At 52.0% G+C, this 16227-nt stretch overlaps 1 protein-coding gene across 2 annotated transcripts in view; it reads left to right on the forward strand.

The window, feature by feature from the left end:
• The first annotated feature begins 7318 nt into the window (after nucleotides 1-7318).
• Nucleotides 7319-16227, forward strand: part of VWA5B1 (von Willebrand factor A domain containing 5B1) — a 66913-nt gene continuing 58004 nt past the window's right edge. The window contains exons 1-7 of one of the 2 annotated variants that reach the window (XR_006276349.1): nucleotides 7319-7355; nucleotides 12312-12498; nucleotides 13254-13415; nucleotides 13940-14159; nucleotides 14841-14983; nucleotides 15458-15589; nucleotides 16100-16224. Coding sequence is in view for 1 of the 2 variants with exons in the window: in XM_043499983.1 (XP_043355918.1) it covers nucleotides 7320-7355; nucleotides 12312-12498; nucleotides 13254-13415; nucleotides 13940-14159; nucleotides 14838-14983; nucleotides 15458-15589; nucleotides 16100-16224 (1008 nt within the window). In the remaining variant the exon portion in view is untranslated. Of the gene's footprint in view, nucleotides 7356-12311; nucleotides 12499-13253; nucleotides 13416-13939; nucleotides 14160-14837; nucleotides 14984-15457; nucleotides 15590-16099; nucleotides 16225-16227 lie in introns of both variants that reach the window. The other variant, XM_043499983.1, reaches the window with a different exon arrangement.

A 16227-nucleotide genomic window follows, 5' to 3' on the forward strand; every position in this document is an offset into this window, starting at 1 on the left:
CAGCAGGGTGTATGTCTGCAGTGGGGCTTCTGCCCTGGAAGAGAGACACAAGCCAGCCAGGAATCATGTCTGCTGGGCTCTTCCTAGGGATGTTTCTGTGAGATACAGACCAGCAATGACCCTTCCCAGGGAGCGCAGTGCTTTTCACTATGAAGCAAGGCCTGGGATAGATCTAGGGGAGAAGGTGCCTAGGGTTAAATAATCCACTGCTTCAAGTACCTCTTCCACCAACCATCATCACCTCTGGCTTGCAGCGCATGGGAAACAAAGCGCAGAGTCCTGGCCCTGTCACTTCCACCATGTCCAGCAGCTTGAGGAGAGGGGGCCAAGCTGCCATGGCACTGCCCTGGCTCTGCCCATAAGCGCCTGCCTGTCTACCCCACCCCACCTTGGAAGTTGAAGAATCAGTATTGGGAAAGAACCTGAAGCACGTGCCGCTTCTGACCTCAGTCAGTGGCGATCCACTCCCCAGATCAGGCAGGGGACCATTGCCAGGCCAGCCAGCCCAGCCAGCACCATAGGGGACAACATGCAGCACCACCTGATCCAGAAAACTTTTAAGGGAGCCCTGTGTTACTGTTTTGCCAGCAGGTCACTCTATTACAAGACCTACCACTAGGATGCAGCCGCTGCTGGGGAGGTGAAAAACAGCAGCTGTTTCTAACAGCACACGGCAACACAGAGATACCATATCCAACCAAAACTACAAGGCGAGTCTATGGCTACGTCTACACTGCAAGCACAAGTAGGCAGATCCGTGCTAGCTCTAAGCCAGCTAGGCTGGGTAATAAGAGTAGTGAAGGTAGGGCAGCAGGGGCTAACAACAAGCTCAGCCAGACATGCTCTGGTATCTAGCCTGTGCTGGAGTGGAGCCCCTGCTGGTGCCTGCACACTACCATTACCCATGCTAGCAAGATTGAAGCTAGCCTGGGTGTACCTACCCTTCTGCAATCACATCTTCCCGTGCATTGCAGGCCTACCCTAAGGGTAGGTCTACATTGGAGCTGGAGATGTAGTTTCCAGTTGAGGTAGATATTAGCAAGCACGGATTGAGCTAGTGTGCTAAAAAGAGCAGTGGAATAGAGGCTGCACAGATGGCAGAACAAGCAATCCGCCCCTGGGGCAATCCCCAGGTATGTACTAGGGTGCTAGCTCACCCTGCCACCCCTATGGCCAGGGCTGCACTGCTATTTTTAGCATGCTAGCTGGATCAGAGCAAGCATGGGTGTGTCTACCTGAACTGGAAATTAGACTTCCAGCTCCACTTTTCACTGGATGTCCTGACCTTGCTTAACTCTGACTTCTGACAAGGCCAAATGGTTGAAGGGAACATCCTGTGCTATATAGCAAAGGCACCATTTGGCACCCGTGCTGGTGGCTGCAAGGGTCTGAGTGGGCCTTGGAGACTAAACTTCTCTCTCATCCCTAGGGGGTGAGCTTTCCAAAAGAGGGTTGAGGTGCATTGGTCTGGCAGCGTTGGGAAGCTTATGCAATTATTGCCTATGTTTTACTGGTTCTGCAGATGAACAGGGCTTCTTTTTCCAGTTCCATCCCGTGGGAACAGCCGCTGAATTCACTTGGACAGGATAGTAATAATGAATGGCCATAATGCATCAGGTCCGTTCTGTCTTTAGTCTAGACAACAGAACCCAGGAGAGATGCTCATAGATTACAATCGGGCATTTCTTGTGATCATCCTGACAAGCCACTGGATGTCAGTGTTGATTGATACAAATGAAGCTGAAGGAATGTTTACCCAGCAGAAGAAAACCTGTCTCTCTCTTCCTCAAAGCAGCTTGAATGTGGAGGAGATCTGGAGATGTGATCTCCTTACATCAGACTTCTGAGGAAACCCATATGGTACAGTTAATGAAGCCACTATTCCCTTAGTCAGTATCGATCCAGTACCCCAACCTGGCATTAGGGAGGTGCTGTGCTGTTGTGGGGCTTATCTTTCTGAATAGATTTACAACGGCAGTCCCGAGTGCTTGTGGTCATTAAACATCCCAAGGCACTTTTTGCAACAGTAGGAGCGATAGCCTTGGTATCTTGGCCTATCTCTGGCTGGGTAATTACACTCCACCTGGCTAAAATTTCCCTTGCCATTTCAATTGGATGCAGTATTTTTCACTGACAGCCCTAAACTGTTGCATAGCGTTTTTATGTGCTGTTAAAGAGTTTCTGGGTTCCACTGTCGAAAGGGCTGCAGTTCTGTGATGGGGCACACAATCCTTCTCTGTTTAATTCCAACTGGGGGGTTCCGTTGAAATAGTTAATCCCGAGAGCAGAACTCCGGTTCCCAGAGCTCAGCGGCTGTAGCAGTGTGTGGGTCCAAGAAAAGAAGAAAAAAAAACCACAGAGGCGTGGCAATGTAGTGGCTCGTGGCTGGGGCCAGTGGGGCATTGTGTGGCTTAGTTCATGCACAGAGACTGTTTAATATCAGATCCGCTCTTTACTGGAAGCCAAGAGCCTGGTGTTCACTCTTTGACCTTATTATTACCTATATTACAGTAGCACTGAGGAGTCAATCAGGGTCAGGCTGCATTGTGCTAGGTGCTGGATAAGTATACATCAAGACAGGGCCCTTGTCCTATCAGGTCTTTTCCATCTTTGCCTCTCTGATGCTGAAGGCTGGTGGCAGCAGTGAGGAAATGCTGAAGGGAGCAGGATGCATTTTTGGAAGGGGGATTGATTTAGGGCCTAAAAAGTCCCTTCCCATCCCATCATCCCGAGCTCAGACTAGCAGAATAGGGCTCACTTTAAATGCTAGCTCCGTTGCAAATATTAAAGTTATCAACTGACCATTAACACTGCCGTTCCAAAGCTGAGAGGTCAGCCTGGATGCAGTTACAACCAACCCTCAACTCCTGACTCAGTTCTCCCTGCCATTCCTAAATTCTGGATCCTCCCCGACCACCTCCTTTCAGCTGCTGCCCTCAGTTAGGGGGGCAGGACCCAGACTGGGGTACACAGTGGCTGGCTTAGCCTGCAAGCAGGACCAGCCATTCAGAAAGCAACATGGCAAAAGCATAAGGGAATGTTCCTGCAAGCAATCCCAAATTGTCTGCCTGAGGTATCACACTGCATTGTATCTATTGGCCCATTCACTAGGCTGTGGCATCTAAGAGGCATCATTATTAACAACTGTATTGCAGTAGTGTCTAGGACCCTTGCACAAACATAGAAACAAAAAAGAGACTAAATTCTTTTGTGCAAGGACCAAGTGCTCTTGTCTACCTGCAGTCACAATCCAGTCTGTCTTTCTGTTGACATTTAATGCAAGCAAACAAGCTCTAAAGAGATTTATCTACCCTCTCTCTTTAATAGAGTAGACATTTAGGAGCAGATTTTTAAAGGCTTAAAGATGCAGATGGGATTTTCAAAAGTGCACCCATCTGCATCTGTAAGCAACTAACCTTTAAAAATCTGGCCCTTAGAACCTGACCCAAAGCTCACTGCAGTCACTAGAAAGACTTCAGTGACTGGAAAAAGCCCTCACTGCAGTGCAAAGTGGGCGTAAAACGCTACTTTCAAGCTTGTTAGTGTGTAATAAAGTTTATTCTTGAAAACAAGGCTCTGTACTTTGCACATCACTGCTGCCCTTTTCGCATATCAATCCATCAAGTCACACTCCCATAAAACTCCCCCACCTGGGGAACATCCATCCACCATAAAACCATCCAGAGTGTCACCCTGCCACATGACAAGCACAATAATTCACGCCTCCATAAAACTCCCTCACCATCATGTATGCAGAGGATCATCATTAACAATACAGGAAAATGCTCTTCAGCGACATCACTGCATCCAGGAGTTTGACTGACAAACTACAAGTTGAATATTCACTTCACTGCCCCACTGGCAGTTCCTCACCATCAGTTTGAAAGCAGATCCATGGAACATGCCTGATGCATGGAGCATGCTGGCTGCAAACTAAGCTAGCAGCCTCAGGCATAGCCGTTTATCTGTCCAGCCTTGTATAGAGAATACCTGTCCAGCTGCTGGAGCACTGTAATCTTCATTGAGCTTTCCCCTTAACTTTCTGTTATGCAAAATGTAGCAGGTAGATATGAGGATCCCTGCTTTAATCAATGGACAGTCATTGCAGATCAGACATCCCTACTTTATGTTTGGTTACAGCTGTGCCAATAACTGATCTTTCAGTTAGTTCACTGGCTGAACTGGAAAGTTGCGGGGGGGGGGGGGGAGAAGAAGTTTCTGGCAAACAAAAAAAATGTTTTGGGGCAAATGCAATGTTTTGGATGTTTCTGATCTTTTTAAACAAAAAAAATTGAAATAAATTTCAAGACAGATATTGCATATTGAAAAATTTTGCTTAGAAAATGTCAAAACAAGATTTTTTTAAATAATTGTGTTTGTTTTGACTGAAACAAATCAGTGAATTTGATCCCAATTCATAACATTTTGCAGTTGACTGAAATCTGCATTTTTGGCCCCCCTCCCCCTCAAAACCAAATTTGACTGAAACTTTTCCCCCAGCTCTACACTCAGTCTTCTCCATGCACCCTGCTGCGCCCGCTGAGTGCATATTTGAATCTGTCTCTCCTGGTGGATATGTAATTAGGGGAACACGGTAAAAGGGAGCGTACAGGGACACAACCAGCTCAGTGTTTTTGGGTGGAACTGGGCTGCCTTTTGCTCTCTTGGGGGAAGGTCGGCGATCATGCCAGCTCAGTGTCTGTAGTGTAGACGAGGACAGGAAGGTACCAATCGTAGGGCTCAGATAGCAAAGTGCAGAGCAAGTAGAGTGCAGACGCGGAGAGCACGGTGGGAAGCATGGTAAGCAGAGTTTCTAGCTAGCAGAGAGCAGGGTGGAGAGGGCAGTTTCTCATCCACTGCTCCTAACCAAGTCACTACCAAATCCCGTGCAGCGCTGTCTGACTGAGGACTCAGAGGTTAGAAGCATCTTTCCCATCATTTTCCTCGATAAAAATTCTCCCTCTTTCAGTCCTCCCAGTCTCCCCCTTTCTCCTCTCTGGTGCATACACTGGATGGCGTGCTTGACACAGTCTGCAGCTGTTCCATTCAGATGTGATCAGCTGCACAATGCCTCAGAGAGCAGCTTTTGGCATATTCTCTTTGCTGCCTTAAGGGCCTTTGAAGGTGAAGCAGCAGAAAGAGTCGTTGGAGCAATTCCTTGGTTACGTTGCAGTGTTTGTGCTGCTGGAGCCCTCACGCAGGTCTGATGAGGGGCCCCTCACGCAGGTCTGATGAGGGGCCCCTCACGCAGGTCTGATGAGGGGCCCCTCACGCAGGTCTGATGAGGGGCCCCTCACGCAGGTCTGATGAGGGCAGCTTGAGGCAGATAATAACCAGTCCCATCCTAGACTGGTTACGGAGGCAGCGTGGCCTAGTGGATCGGGCATTAGACTGCGAGGCCTTGTCTTCACATACAGTGCTACAGTGGTGCAGCTAGTGAAGATACTACTCCGCCGATAGGAGAGCTTCTCCTGTTGGCGTAGTTAATCTCCCTCCCCAAGAGGTCTAACTATGAGCTCAGGGGTGTGGATATCTTCTTGTTAGACCCATGTAGCTCTGCAGTGCAGACTTGGCCTGAATCAAGAGACCTGTGTTCTAAAACTGGTTCTGCTGTGTGCCCTTGTGGGAGTCACTTTCCCACTCTATGGTCTGTTCAGCTGGTGAACTCTTTGGGGCAGGAGCTGTCTCTCGCCATGAGTTTGTGCAGCACCTAGCACACAGGGGGTTTCTAACAACAAGGCTGCAATGGACAGGAGGGGAAATGGTCAAACACAGAGGTGGTGGGGCCAGGGCTGGTGTTCATGCTTGGTAGCACAGGGATCTGCTGCCCCGTGCAGCAGGGACGACTCTTTGTTTTCCCCAAGATCCTAAATGCTTCATCCGGGTTGGGAGGAGAGGGGCCACAGACCGAACCTATTCAAAACGCATTAACAGCCCCTTCCCTTGAACACATAACAGAAGGTTTGAATGTGTTTGCAGGTGGATTTGGCACCTCTTTCCAAGGAGAGCTTTAAATAGCTGGTAATCTGCAGCCCTAGTATGCCATCGCCTTCCTGCAGGCAGTGGACATAAACAGCCATGTATGCAGCAGGGATGGAGGCTTGGTTTGAATAACTGCCCATAGCTAGTTCCGGTGTCTCTGGAGCGCCATCTCCAGGGTTCTGCCAATGGACCCTGACTCTCTTCCCCCTGTTTGCAACCTTCTCATTGCCCCCAGCTCTCCCCACACCTCTCCAGTAGGTTCCCAGCTTCCTTACAGCAACCAGATTCTCCAAGTGACAAACCAGGACTGTTGCTGCAGGGGAAAAGGGATGTGCAGAGTCAGACAGGGGGGTTTTGGCTGGGGGAGGGGGAACCATTGGGCTCATGGGGGAGGTGGAAGAAATGCAGGTTGGCTCCCAGTGCCAAGTCAATCTGAATACTTGCACCTGTCGCTCCCAAACTGGTGCTCACAATTCAGACCTGGCTGCAGTTTGAGCATCCCCCTCGTAAGAGGCAAGACTTGGCTGTCATGCCTAGAAAGGGGTTTCTTTAGTGAGGCTGTTGGACACAGACAGACGTTGTGGTTCTCTCTGGTTCCCTAGCTCGCAGGCTGGGCCTGGGGAAAGGAGGCCCGTGTTGTGGGCCTGAGGAATTGCCTGTTCCAAGCCCCTCGGGCCTGGCTAGTAAAACTCGTTCATGTTTCAGTTCTGGTAACAGCCACAAAGAGGGCTCATCCCCTGGAAGAACAAAGCTCCTTGTAGCTACTGGTGTGACCTGGGAGGGAGGGGGATGGGCCGAGGAATGGGAAGCCAGTAGAAGCCTAATGAAAGACACTGATTGGGAACGACTAATGGGGCGCACAGGTTTGAAGCCAGCTACGGGAATGCTGTCGCCGCTGCCCACTTGACTGCGAATGAGCCCAGGAGCGTTTTGCTCTGCTGGGCCCCGGGGGATGAGACGTCCTTCTCTACTGAGAGCCATCGAGTGCGTGTCAATGGCACTGAGCGCTAGGAGCACTTCGTTAGCACTCAGCCGCCCACAGCCACAGCGGGGAACAGAGCCACTGCAGGCAGGCAGAGTCGTGTCTGCTCCGGGGGTCTTAGATCTCCAGGGTAGTAGGAGTCACCAGCCCCCGTGGCCACCAGGAAAGATTGGGAAAACCAGCAAGGCAGCTTGGAAGCCTTTTCATGCCTTTCATCATCTCTCAGCAATGGGCGTGCAGGGAGGGCAAGGGGAATATAGGTGGAGCTAGGAGGACCCCTGCCCCCACAAACACTTCTCATCTCCTTCTCCCCTTTCTTCAGGGGGAAACCCTGTGGTGAAGGCAGTGGCCGGGAATGCAGGAGCTCAGCTTGGCCACTGACTCGCCACGTGTGAGAGTCACTTGCGTTCTAATCGCAGTTTAGATGCGCCCTGAGACATCCATGGCTGGCCCGTGCCAGCTGACTGGGGCTCGAGGGTCCCAGAGCTCACGCTGCAGCCCGAGCTCACATATCTAGGCCCACATTAAATGGCCCCGTAAGCCCATGTCACCTGGCATGTGCCAGCCTCCGCGTCTAACTGCAGTGTAGACATCCCCTCAGTTCCCCATCCATAAAGCAAGGAGGAGGAGGAACTGGAGCTGCTCTTGTGGAGGGGTCGCTCACCAGCCAGTCCACCCCCCCATGGCCAGCATGACACAGCAGTCTCATCTACAGTGGCACCTCCTGTCAGAGACCCCTGTGGCCATTTGCCCCTTCTCAGGACTCACCCTCCAGCCAGGTCACTTACAGTCCCCCCCACAGAGTCCAATAACCAGACAGGCTAATGACCTTATGCCAAGTCTTCAGGCCCACCCTGGACCCAGCAGCCCATAACCCCTTGCAAGAGGAGGGCTTTTACACCCATTTTCCTGCTGGCAGGGAGGCAAGCACAGACCCACCCTCTCCTATGGGCTCCAGCCCAGGGACCCTGTACTAAGCAGGTCTACTGCCTCAGATTCATTGCTGCTTTCCTAGGCCCCTTCCTACCTTCATCAGCCCTTGGCCCATTTCCCAGAGTGACTCCTTCCAGTGCTTTGTGAGGAGTGGGATAGGGATACTAGCTACTTCCTGCCCACTTCACAGCTGATGCAGAGTCCTTTTCAGGCTCCCTGGCCACCACTTTGTGCTCCGTCTGCAGCTCTTACCTCAGCTGTTGCTGGTCTGCCAATTAGCCACAGCTGAGAAGGTCTCTTAACCCTTCATTAGCAGTTGCAGGGTGGGGTTTATAGATCCCATCACACCTCTCTTTCTCCCAGGCTTGTCTATATGGATTGTGAGCACCTACCCCAATGGGGCCCTGATGCAGCATGTGGCTCCTAAGTCCTGCCATACTACACATAATAATAATTACAGCCACCAGTCTTCTCCCCCGATGGGATTGTTATTGTTTGTGTCACCATAGTGCCTAGGAACCCACGTCCTGACTCGGGGCCCCATTGCGCTAGGCGCTGTGCAAACACAGAACAAAAGAGACAGTCCCAGCCCCAAAGAACTGACAATCTACATGTGCCCTTGAGAACCCATCTGTACTTCACCCTCAGCAGGAGAACCACAACTGTCCTGCTTCTCTGAGGCAGCTGGGGACAGTGTTCCTTGCAGACCCTCATGTACCTCCACTCTGGCCAGAGAACATTGATTACTGCTCTCAGGGACTGTGAATCAGCAAACCCTGGCACTAGAAGTTGTGATGGATGCAGCTAATATAAATGATCTCATCCTCTTCTAATCCCCTGCACTTGTTGTTGTCTCACGTCCTCTGTCTGGCCCTTTGGGAGGATGAGAGACAAGGCTGCTATGGAGACAAGGCTGCTACGGAGTCTTCTTGACTCTCTAACACAGCGTGTCCTGCCTCCTATCACCTCACCACACAGGGCCCCTTTGGGCTAGCGGGGGTTCAGCAGGCCCAGAAAACACTGTTGGCTATGCTACAGCTGCTCCTTCCTAGGGGCAAGCTCCTCCCCAGCTTCCACCTGGTCAGACAAGAAGGCCAGGCACTTGATTCTGACCTCACGTGGCCTAGTGTAAATCCAGGAGTGGCTTTGCAGAAGCCAGTGAACCTGCACTTGTATAAGTGATGGGGGAATCAGGTCTCAGGAATGGAGACTGAACCCACCTCTCCAATGTGTACAGCAGAGAAATCCCGTCAGCCAGGCCTGGCTTACTCCTCTGTCCTTTCTAACCTGTCTCCTTCCATTTTTCTTTTTCACTCAGTTCTTTCCTCCATTTTCCTCCCTTACGGCAGGTGATTCAGCCTTCTGCCTCCCCGAACTGGCAGATCTCACTTCCCCAATGTCCTGACTGGCCTTTGCTATCTGGAGATGGTGTGTCTGGGTAGCTAGATTATCTTCAGTATCCTAGCACAACTATTCTGGCTTTTCCCCCTGCCACACTGCTGGCTTTACAGCATCCAGCAGGATCCTTGCGCACAGCAGGCTCCTGGGTTTCTTAGGGTATATTCTCACTGAAGTCCGGGGTGTGATTGCAGCCCATGTAGACACACCCAAGCTAGCTGTAATCTGACTAGCTGGGGTACTGGTCGCAGTGAAGCCATGGTAGTGCATGCTTCAGTATGGGCTGTACAAACAGATCCAGAACCCTGGGAAATGACTCAGATGGCTAGCCCATGCTGCCACAGCTTCATGAGCTAGCTAGATTGTGCAGACATCCACCAGAGGGTCTGGCTTGGGGCACCATGACTACCATGACATGCATTGGTGCTGAGAAGGAAAACAAACAACCCAGATGGCTGAACTGTGCATTAGGGAGCAGCCAGGCTGGAATAATCATGGTCCTATTGAGCACCCAGCACCTGGTGACTGGAGGCTCCTTTGCACCAATGCCACTGACTTTCCAGTCTCTGGTTCGCTCTCTCACACACGCAGGCACAAGCAAAGTTTTCTTTCCAAGCAGAGACATCGATCTGCAGCTTCTCTGGCAGGTTAGGCACCAGGGGAGCACCTATGCTTCCCAATACAAATTTTCCATGGAAAGTGGGAGATAGTGGGTACAGCAGGGCCCTGGCAATCAAAACTGGGTTTTAGTTCCAGGTGTGACACGGACTACTTGGGTAAGTCTCTGAACCTCTGTCGCCCGGGGATAATAGAACCTGCATCCCAGCAAGGTTCTGAGGCATACTACAGTCTGAGTTTGAGATCCTCAAATGGGAGGTGCCCTTATTGTTACTATTAATTTCTCATTATATTTTCAGAGTCTTGCTGTCCCTTAACAGTCCTCATTTCAAAAAAGAACTAGATACATTCATGGAGGCTAGGTCCATCAATGGCTATTAGCCAGGATGCGCAGGGATGGTGTCCCTAGCCTCTGTTTGCCAGAAGCTGGGATTGGGCAACAGGGGATGGATCCCTTGATGATTCCTGTTCTGTTTATTCCCTCTGGGGCACCTGGCATTGGCAACTGTCGGAAGACAGGATACTGGGCTAGATGGACCTTTGGTCTGACCCAGAATGGCTGTTCTTATGTTCTTATTAAGTAGCCCCATCCTGGCAAAGTCCTTATTAACCCCATGGTTCCCATAGCTCCATCTTGCTGGCCTCATTTGTTCTGTACCCCATCTTGGTTAGCCCTCGCTAGTACTTAAAGTCCCATATCCTCATCTCAGTCACTCCCGGTTAGTCCTCTATGTCCCACCCTAGTTGGCCCAGCTTAGCTCTGCTGCGTTTCCACTGAAAGGCACGGGTGAGCTCCTGGTCCTAATGGCTTGTTGTGTTTGCCTTTCGGGACATTTGCATCAAAAGGTGCATTTAATAACACAGAATTGGCCAGGAAATGAGAGGTAAATCGATGTCTTTCACTGCGGCTGGCTCCCCCTTGGTCACACAGAGGGTTGCATAAAGCATCCAGAGCCAGCCAAGGAGCAGTCAGGCTGCAGCTGTCCCTGGGAATTCTTGACAGAGAGCGAGTGTGGTGAGTTCTGGACGGAAAGGTACCCGCAAGATCCTTATCTGAATTCCTCAGGCTGACAGACATACTGGGAGAAGATTAGCTAAAGCGGAGATTGGGCTGGCAGCAAGAACAGTTGCAAGGAAAATTTAATTAACAGAAGCATTAGAGGCAACAACTTTACGTATGAACAGCTCTGCTAAGGAGGCAATGAACTGAGTCACACTTTGCAGGAGTGAGGTGGAGACCTGGGGAGTGGGGAAGAGGAGTCATTGCATTTGCCCTGAAATGCAGGGGAAAAAGGTGAATTAATATAGCCAGCATTGTGTTGCTGTCTGGTAATGGGCAAAGAAATGATAGGCCAAAAAGAATATCTGTCTATCTCCATACATTTCTTTCTTTCATGAGAATTTTCATGGTTGTAGTTTGTTATCACGGAGACACTTTACACTTTAAAAGAAAACAAAAACCAGAGTGGGTGTGTGTGAGAAAGTTACCCAGTTCTGCACAATATAAAGCTATAAGCAGAAGCACAGCAGCTGGAAGGAGGTTTGATCCTGCCCCTGAAATATCAGCATGTCCTTGGTACAGTCCATGCAGATTTAACTTTACAATGTTCCCAGGTATTGTAGTGCATGTCCAGGAATGGGTGTCTTTTCCATCATGCTGGGAATGGTTTACTCATCTCCATGCCATGGGCTGACTTGGTCATTCACCCTCACCGGTTAGGAAATGAATTCCACATTATCAAGCGGGAACAAAGTTGTTCTCTAGTACCCAAGTGTACAGGTGAAGAACCATCACCATTTTCTACCCCCACCAGATCCACGAGATGCATGCCACTGTTGGCACAGCATCAGTGCCAAATCCAGGACCATCCTCTACCCAGAGTTATCCCTACAAGCCTTCCTCTCCCATTAGAAAAGATAACGTTACAGGTGCAGCTTAGGGCAGAAGGGTCCCATGGGGGGCATTTTACTAGCACCCGTCCCACTTGGCGCTGCTGTGGCCCATCCTCACTGTGCAAAGGGAAGAGAGGGAAGCTCAGCAGAATGCAATTAGGAACCAGTGGTGTTTGTTGCCTGGATTCCTGTCATCAGCCCCGAGGCTTCTTCAGTTCCACCTTTTGCTATCAACTCTGTACAGGCCCCCGGAGGAAGGTCCTGCTGGGGAAGGTGCAGGCTGCCCTGCACGTTGGCTTCTGGGACAGTCATGTACCTGCAGAGCCCTTGAGGTTGCAGACACTGCTGGGAGTGGGAGGCCCCAGATTGTTAATGCTGCCAAGGGCCTGTATCCGAGCTGCAGCTCTGCTATCTGTCCCCGAGGCTGTCTGAGGCGCTGGGAGTGTTTTGGGCTCCAGCAGTCAGGGCTCTTTAAGGTGTCTCATGTCCTCCCCCCTCTCTCCAGGCTGCTGCAGGTCCTGACACCCAAGCTACTCCAGAGCCCATAAGCAGGATGCCAGGGCTCATTAACTGGACAAGCAGTTCCCCCCTCCCCCTCACAGCCTCCGAGGTCACCTCTTGTGTCAGCGGCTATGCCTTTGGGATGACTGCCTCCCTGACCTACGGCAACCCAGAGGCCCATCCTTTTGAAGGTAGGGCTCTGTTCCTTGGGGCGCAGGCAGCATGGATGGGGCTCAGGGGTCAGTATGGGAGACTGGTCACTGCTGGTGTTAATGGCAGCCTCTTGAGTCCGGCTCGGCAGCCTCCCCTTTACGGACAGGGTACAATACTTGCTACTGGTGCAATCATAGGGCCAGATTCTCTCCTGAATTGAGAACCGCTTGGCATAGTGGGGGGCATTGGGGAATCAGTTACCGCCACCTGATTCTCAAGACATGGCAGCTCCAGCCCCGGCCCCAGCCCTGGCATAGGTTAGAGCAGCCTAAAGGCTCTTCTAACTTACAACTGCTGGCTATGGTCCCTAAGGGACCCTGTGCCTGCTGAGAATGTGTGAAGCAGAGCTGCACTCCAGCCTGCCCCTTTCCCAGCCCACATCCCAGCCCTCCTCTGACATGGGCCAAAGTGCATGAGGCATGCTTGGGGTAGGAGGCAGCTGAGCTCTCCTCCACGACAGCTCAGCAGAGTTGCTGTGGCCAAATTTGGGCCTCTTTGAACAGCAAAGGTGCTGGAGGTGGGAGAGGATTGGGCCCCTAGTGTTTTTCTCTTACAGTTCCAGGCTTCTTGCCTCTCCCAGTGTTTGCTCCTGCGGCTGGTGGTGCCAGAGGAGGGAACCTTTAACAGGGTGTGTCTCCTCTTGGCCACCACACCAGAGCACGGGACCATTGGTGGGGAGTGGTTGGAAACCTCACCCCTAGGGTGGCTGTTCTAAGAGCCTTCCCTTTGGCAGGTCTCTTTGTCTACCCACTGGATGAGTACACCACCGTGGTTGGGTTCGAAGCTGTCGTTTCCAGGCGGGCTGTGACCGTGCAGGTCAAAGACAAAGCCAAACTAGACGACTGTTACTTGGACTGCAGCAGCCTCCCCAATGGAAGAGCTCAGGATGGCAGTGGTAAGGAGTCCTTTGTGGTTTGAATGGTCCAGGGGAGGAGTGGGCAGGGGAAGAGGAATCTCAGAGAGGCTGTCCGTTATGCAGGCTTGTGATGTGGTGTCAGGAGCACGCGTATTGAACAGAAGTGGCATGGTCCCTTTGGGGACAGGAAAAGTCATTGCATGCACATACCACTGGCAGCAAAAGATCTGAAAATCAGAGCTGGTTCTAATTGCTTTTAAAGGCTCCATTAGTTCTGGAAGCACCAGCATATGAGTCTAGAAAGACTCATTAACTTCAGGGGGGTTTGGATCAGGCCCTTTCTGAGTCGCGACAAACAGACAAGCAAGTCTCCTTCCCTGATCTCAGCCCAGAGCAGGATGGCTGCGGAAGCCCTTCTAATGCACCTGATGATACTGGGATGTTGCTGTGGGTTGTCTAGTATTTGATTAACAAATACCAGGGGCTGGTGCAGGAGGAGGGAGACCTGGACAGTGACATGGCCTCAGAGAGGAGCATCTCTCCCGTGTGACCTCTCTGTGCAGGAAGGATTGCGCTGGATGAGGATTTGGAGCGAATCGTTTTTGTGGCTAACCTGGGTGTGATCCCTCCACTGGAAAGCGTGTCCGTCTTCATCAGCACCTCCTCGGAGCTGCAGACTCTTCCGAGCGGTGCCGTGAGGGTCCTTCTCCCAGCCGTGTGCGTCCCCAAGGTGCCCCAGTGTGGCATGGAAAGCACCAACCTCTCTGGATACCAGCTCCGAGTGTAAGGGGGAGCCAGAGTCTCCGAACGGGTTTGCTTTTGTCCCCATCCCTCCAGCAGCCTTCTCTGGAGTAGCCCTGGCCCCTCCTATATCTGCAGGGGGCTGCATGGCTGGAGGGTTGGGCTTGAATTCCTGCTAGATTATGAGGAGCTGAAGGTCAGGCCACGTGCCATTGGAACGTTTCTATGAAAGCCCATTTCCCCAGCTCAGTGGGACCCACCATTTCTTATCAGCAGCCTCCCTTGCAACAGACTGGCTGATTGGCACACCGCAGCTCCCCAGTTCTGCTCTCAGCTCCCCTCTTGTGCCCCAGCTGCCACTCTTTAGCCATCTCCCTGTCTGTCTCTCCTTTCCCAACTCTCATCTTCATCTGATCTGCCTTGCTCTCTTGCTTTGTGCCCCGCTGGTGCATCCTGCCCCAGCCTCCTGCTCACCCAACATGCTCCTGGGGCTGAGTCCAAGGGGCTGAGATGTATGAGCTGCTGGGGTTGAGCTGGAGAGGAGAGGAGAGGAGAGGAGCCCACAACCCTGCAGAAACGAGCTGTTGGCTGCATTGGGAGCTGCTGCGGGAGGCAGGGAAGCTGCCAGTTGCTTTACCCCCAGCCATGGGGCTGTGTTTGCAGTGCAGGGCACGGGGCAGGCCCAGAGTTTGCAGCTTTGACTTGGTGTTGTCTCCTCAGCAGAGATCGACATTCCTGTGGAGCTGGGAGCCTGGATCCAGCTAACAAGTTCTGTCTGGCCCAGCTGCTGGAGAGGGAGGCCACCAACCCCACCGAATACGAGTTCAGCTTCCACCTGGAGATCCGGGGGCCCTGCGTACTTGCAGGTGAGAGCACCAGGGCTGCCCCTTGAAGCCGAGTCCGCTTGACAACCCCCTCTAAACATTGACAACAGCCCCCCAGACAGAGTCAGTTTCAGCATGTTAACCCTGCCATGGCACCAGCTGTTTTTCTGCCAGCTGCAACGCTGATGAGCGGGTGATACCATCTCCCTTCCGGCACTGATTGCTATTTCTTCCTGGGGCTGCACTTCTGCAAATGATGCTTCAGCACCCTGCACTGTCACGTGGTACACTGGGCACCTGAGTGTAGACAGGAGACCAGACACATAGACACACACGCATCCTTATTCAACCTTCCCGGTTCCTTTATGCCGTACCCCCTCCCCCATCTCCGCACAGCAACTGTTTCTGCTTTCCCCCTCTGGCCCTCTGAGCCCCAGCTCCCCCCCGAATTCCAGCTTCACTGAACAGCTTCTCCACCCACCACATACCCGCGTCGCATCTCTCTTTCCTGCTCAGGAGTGGAAAGCCCCACACACGAGATCCGAGCTGACGCTGACCCCTCTGCCCGCTCCGCCAAGAGCATCATGATCACGCTGGCCAACAAACACACTTTTGACAGACCGGTGGAAATATTAATCCATCCAAGCGGTAGGTGGCCTGTGCTTTCTGTCTGCCATTCGCCCCCTTTCTGGGGGTCCCTCCCATTCCGTTGTCTGGGCAGCAGGTGCCATTAGCTCTGTCTTTGCATGTTGGAGGTAAATATCCCTTTTGTGTGGTAAATGTTGGGCCAGCTATGTGAACTAAATCTCTGAACGTACTGGGACGTGCATGTTGCTGTCCCAGAGTCCCCAGGTGCCAGTGTAACCCACACACCTCCTGGGTGTGGTGTTCTGTCCCATCTAGTGGCACCAAGACCACTTAGAGAGAGAGATTAATGAGTTTGTTCTACAGCCTTAGCTAGCAGCCATGTGGCTTTTAGCTCATGCAGTAAAGGCTCATGCACTAAGCTCCAAAGGCCCCAGATTTGATCCCGCCTGCTGCCCACTGTGGTCTGTCGGCGTTACACCAGCTCGAATGCTGCAGTCTCCCACTTCTGCCCCTCGGCGTCTCTTGCAAGCACTCTAAGGCTGTTCTCTGCTTGTCCTTCTGATCTTCCAGAGCCCCATATGCCTCACGTCTTGATGGAAGAGGGCGACATGACCCCTACAGCGTATGAGCAACACCTGAAGGGGAGAAATGATTTCATTAAAGGGACCAAGAAGGACCCGAGTGCCGAGAAAAAGGTG

This window comes from Dermochelys coriacea, chromosome 18 (assembly GCF_009764565.3).
Source record: "Dermochelys coriacea isolate rDerCor1 chromosome 18, rDerCor1.pri.v4, whole genome shotgun sequence".
Taxonomy (NCBI): Eukaryota; Metazoa; Chordata; order Testudines; family Dermochelyidae; genus Dermochelys; species Dermochelys coriacea.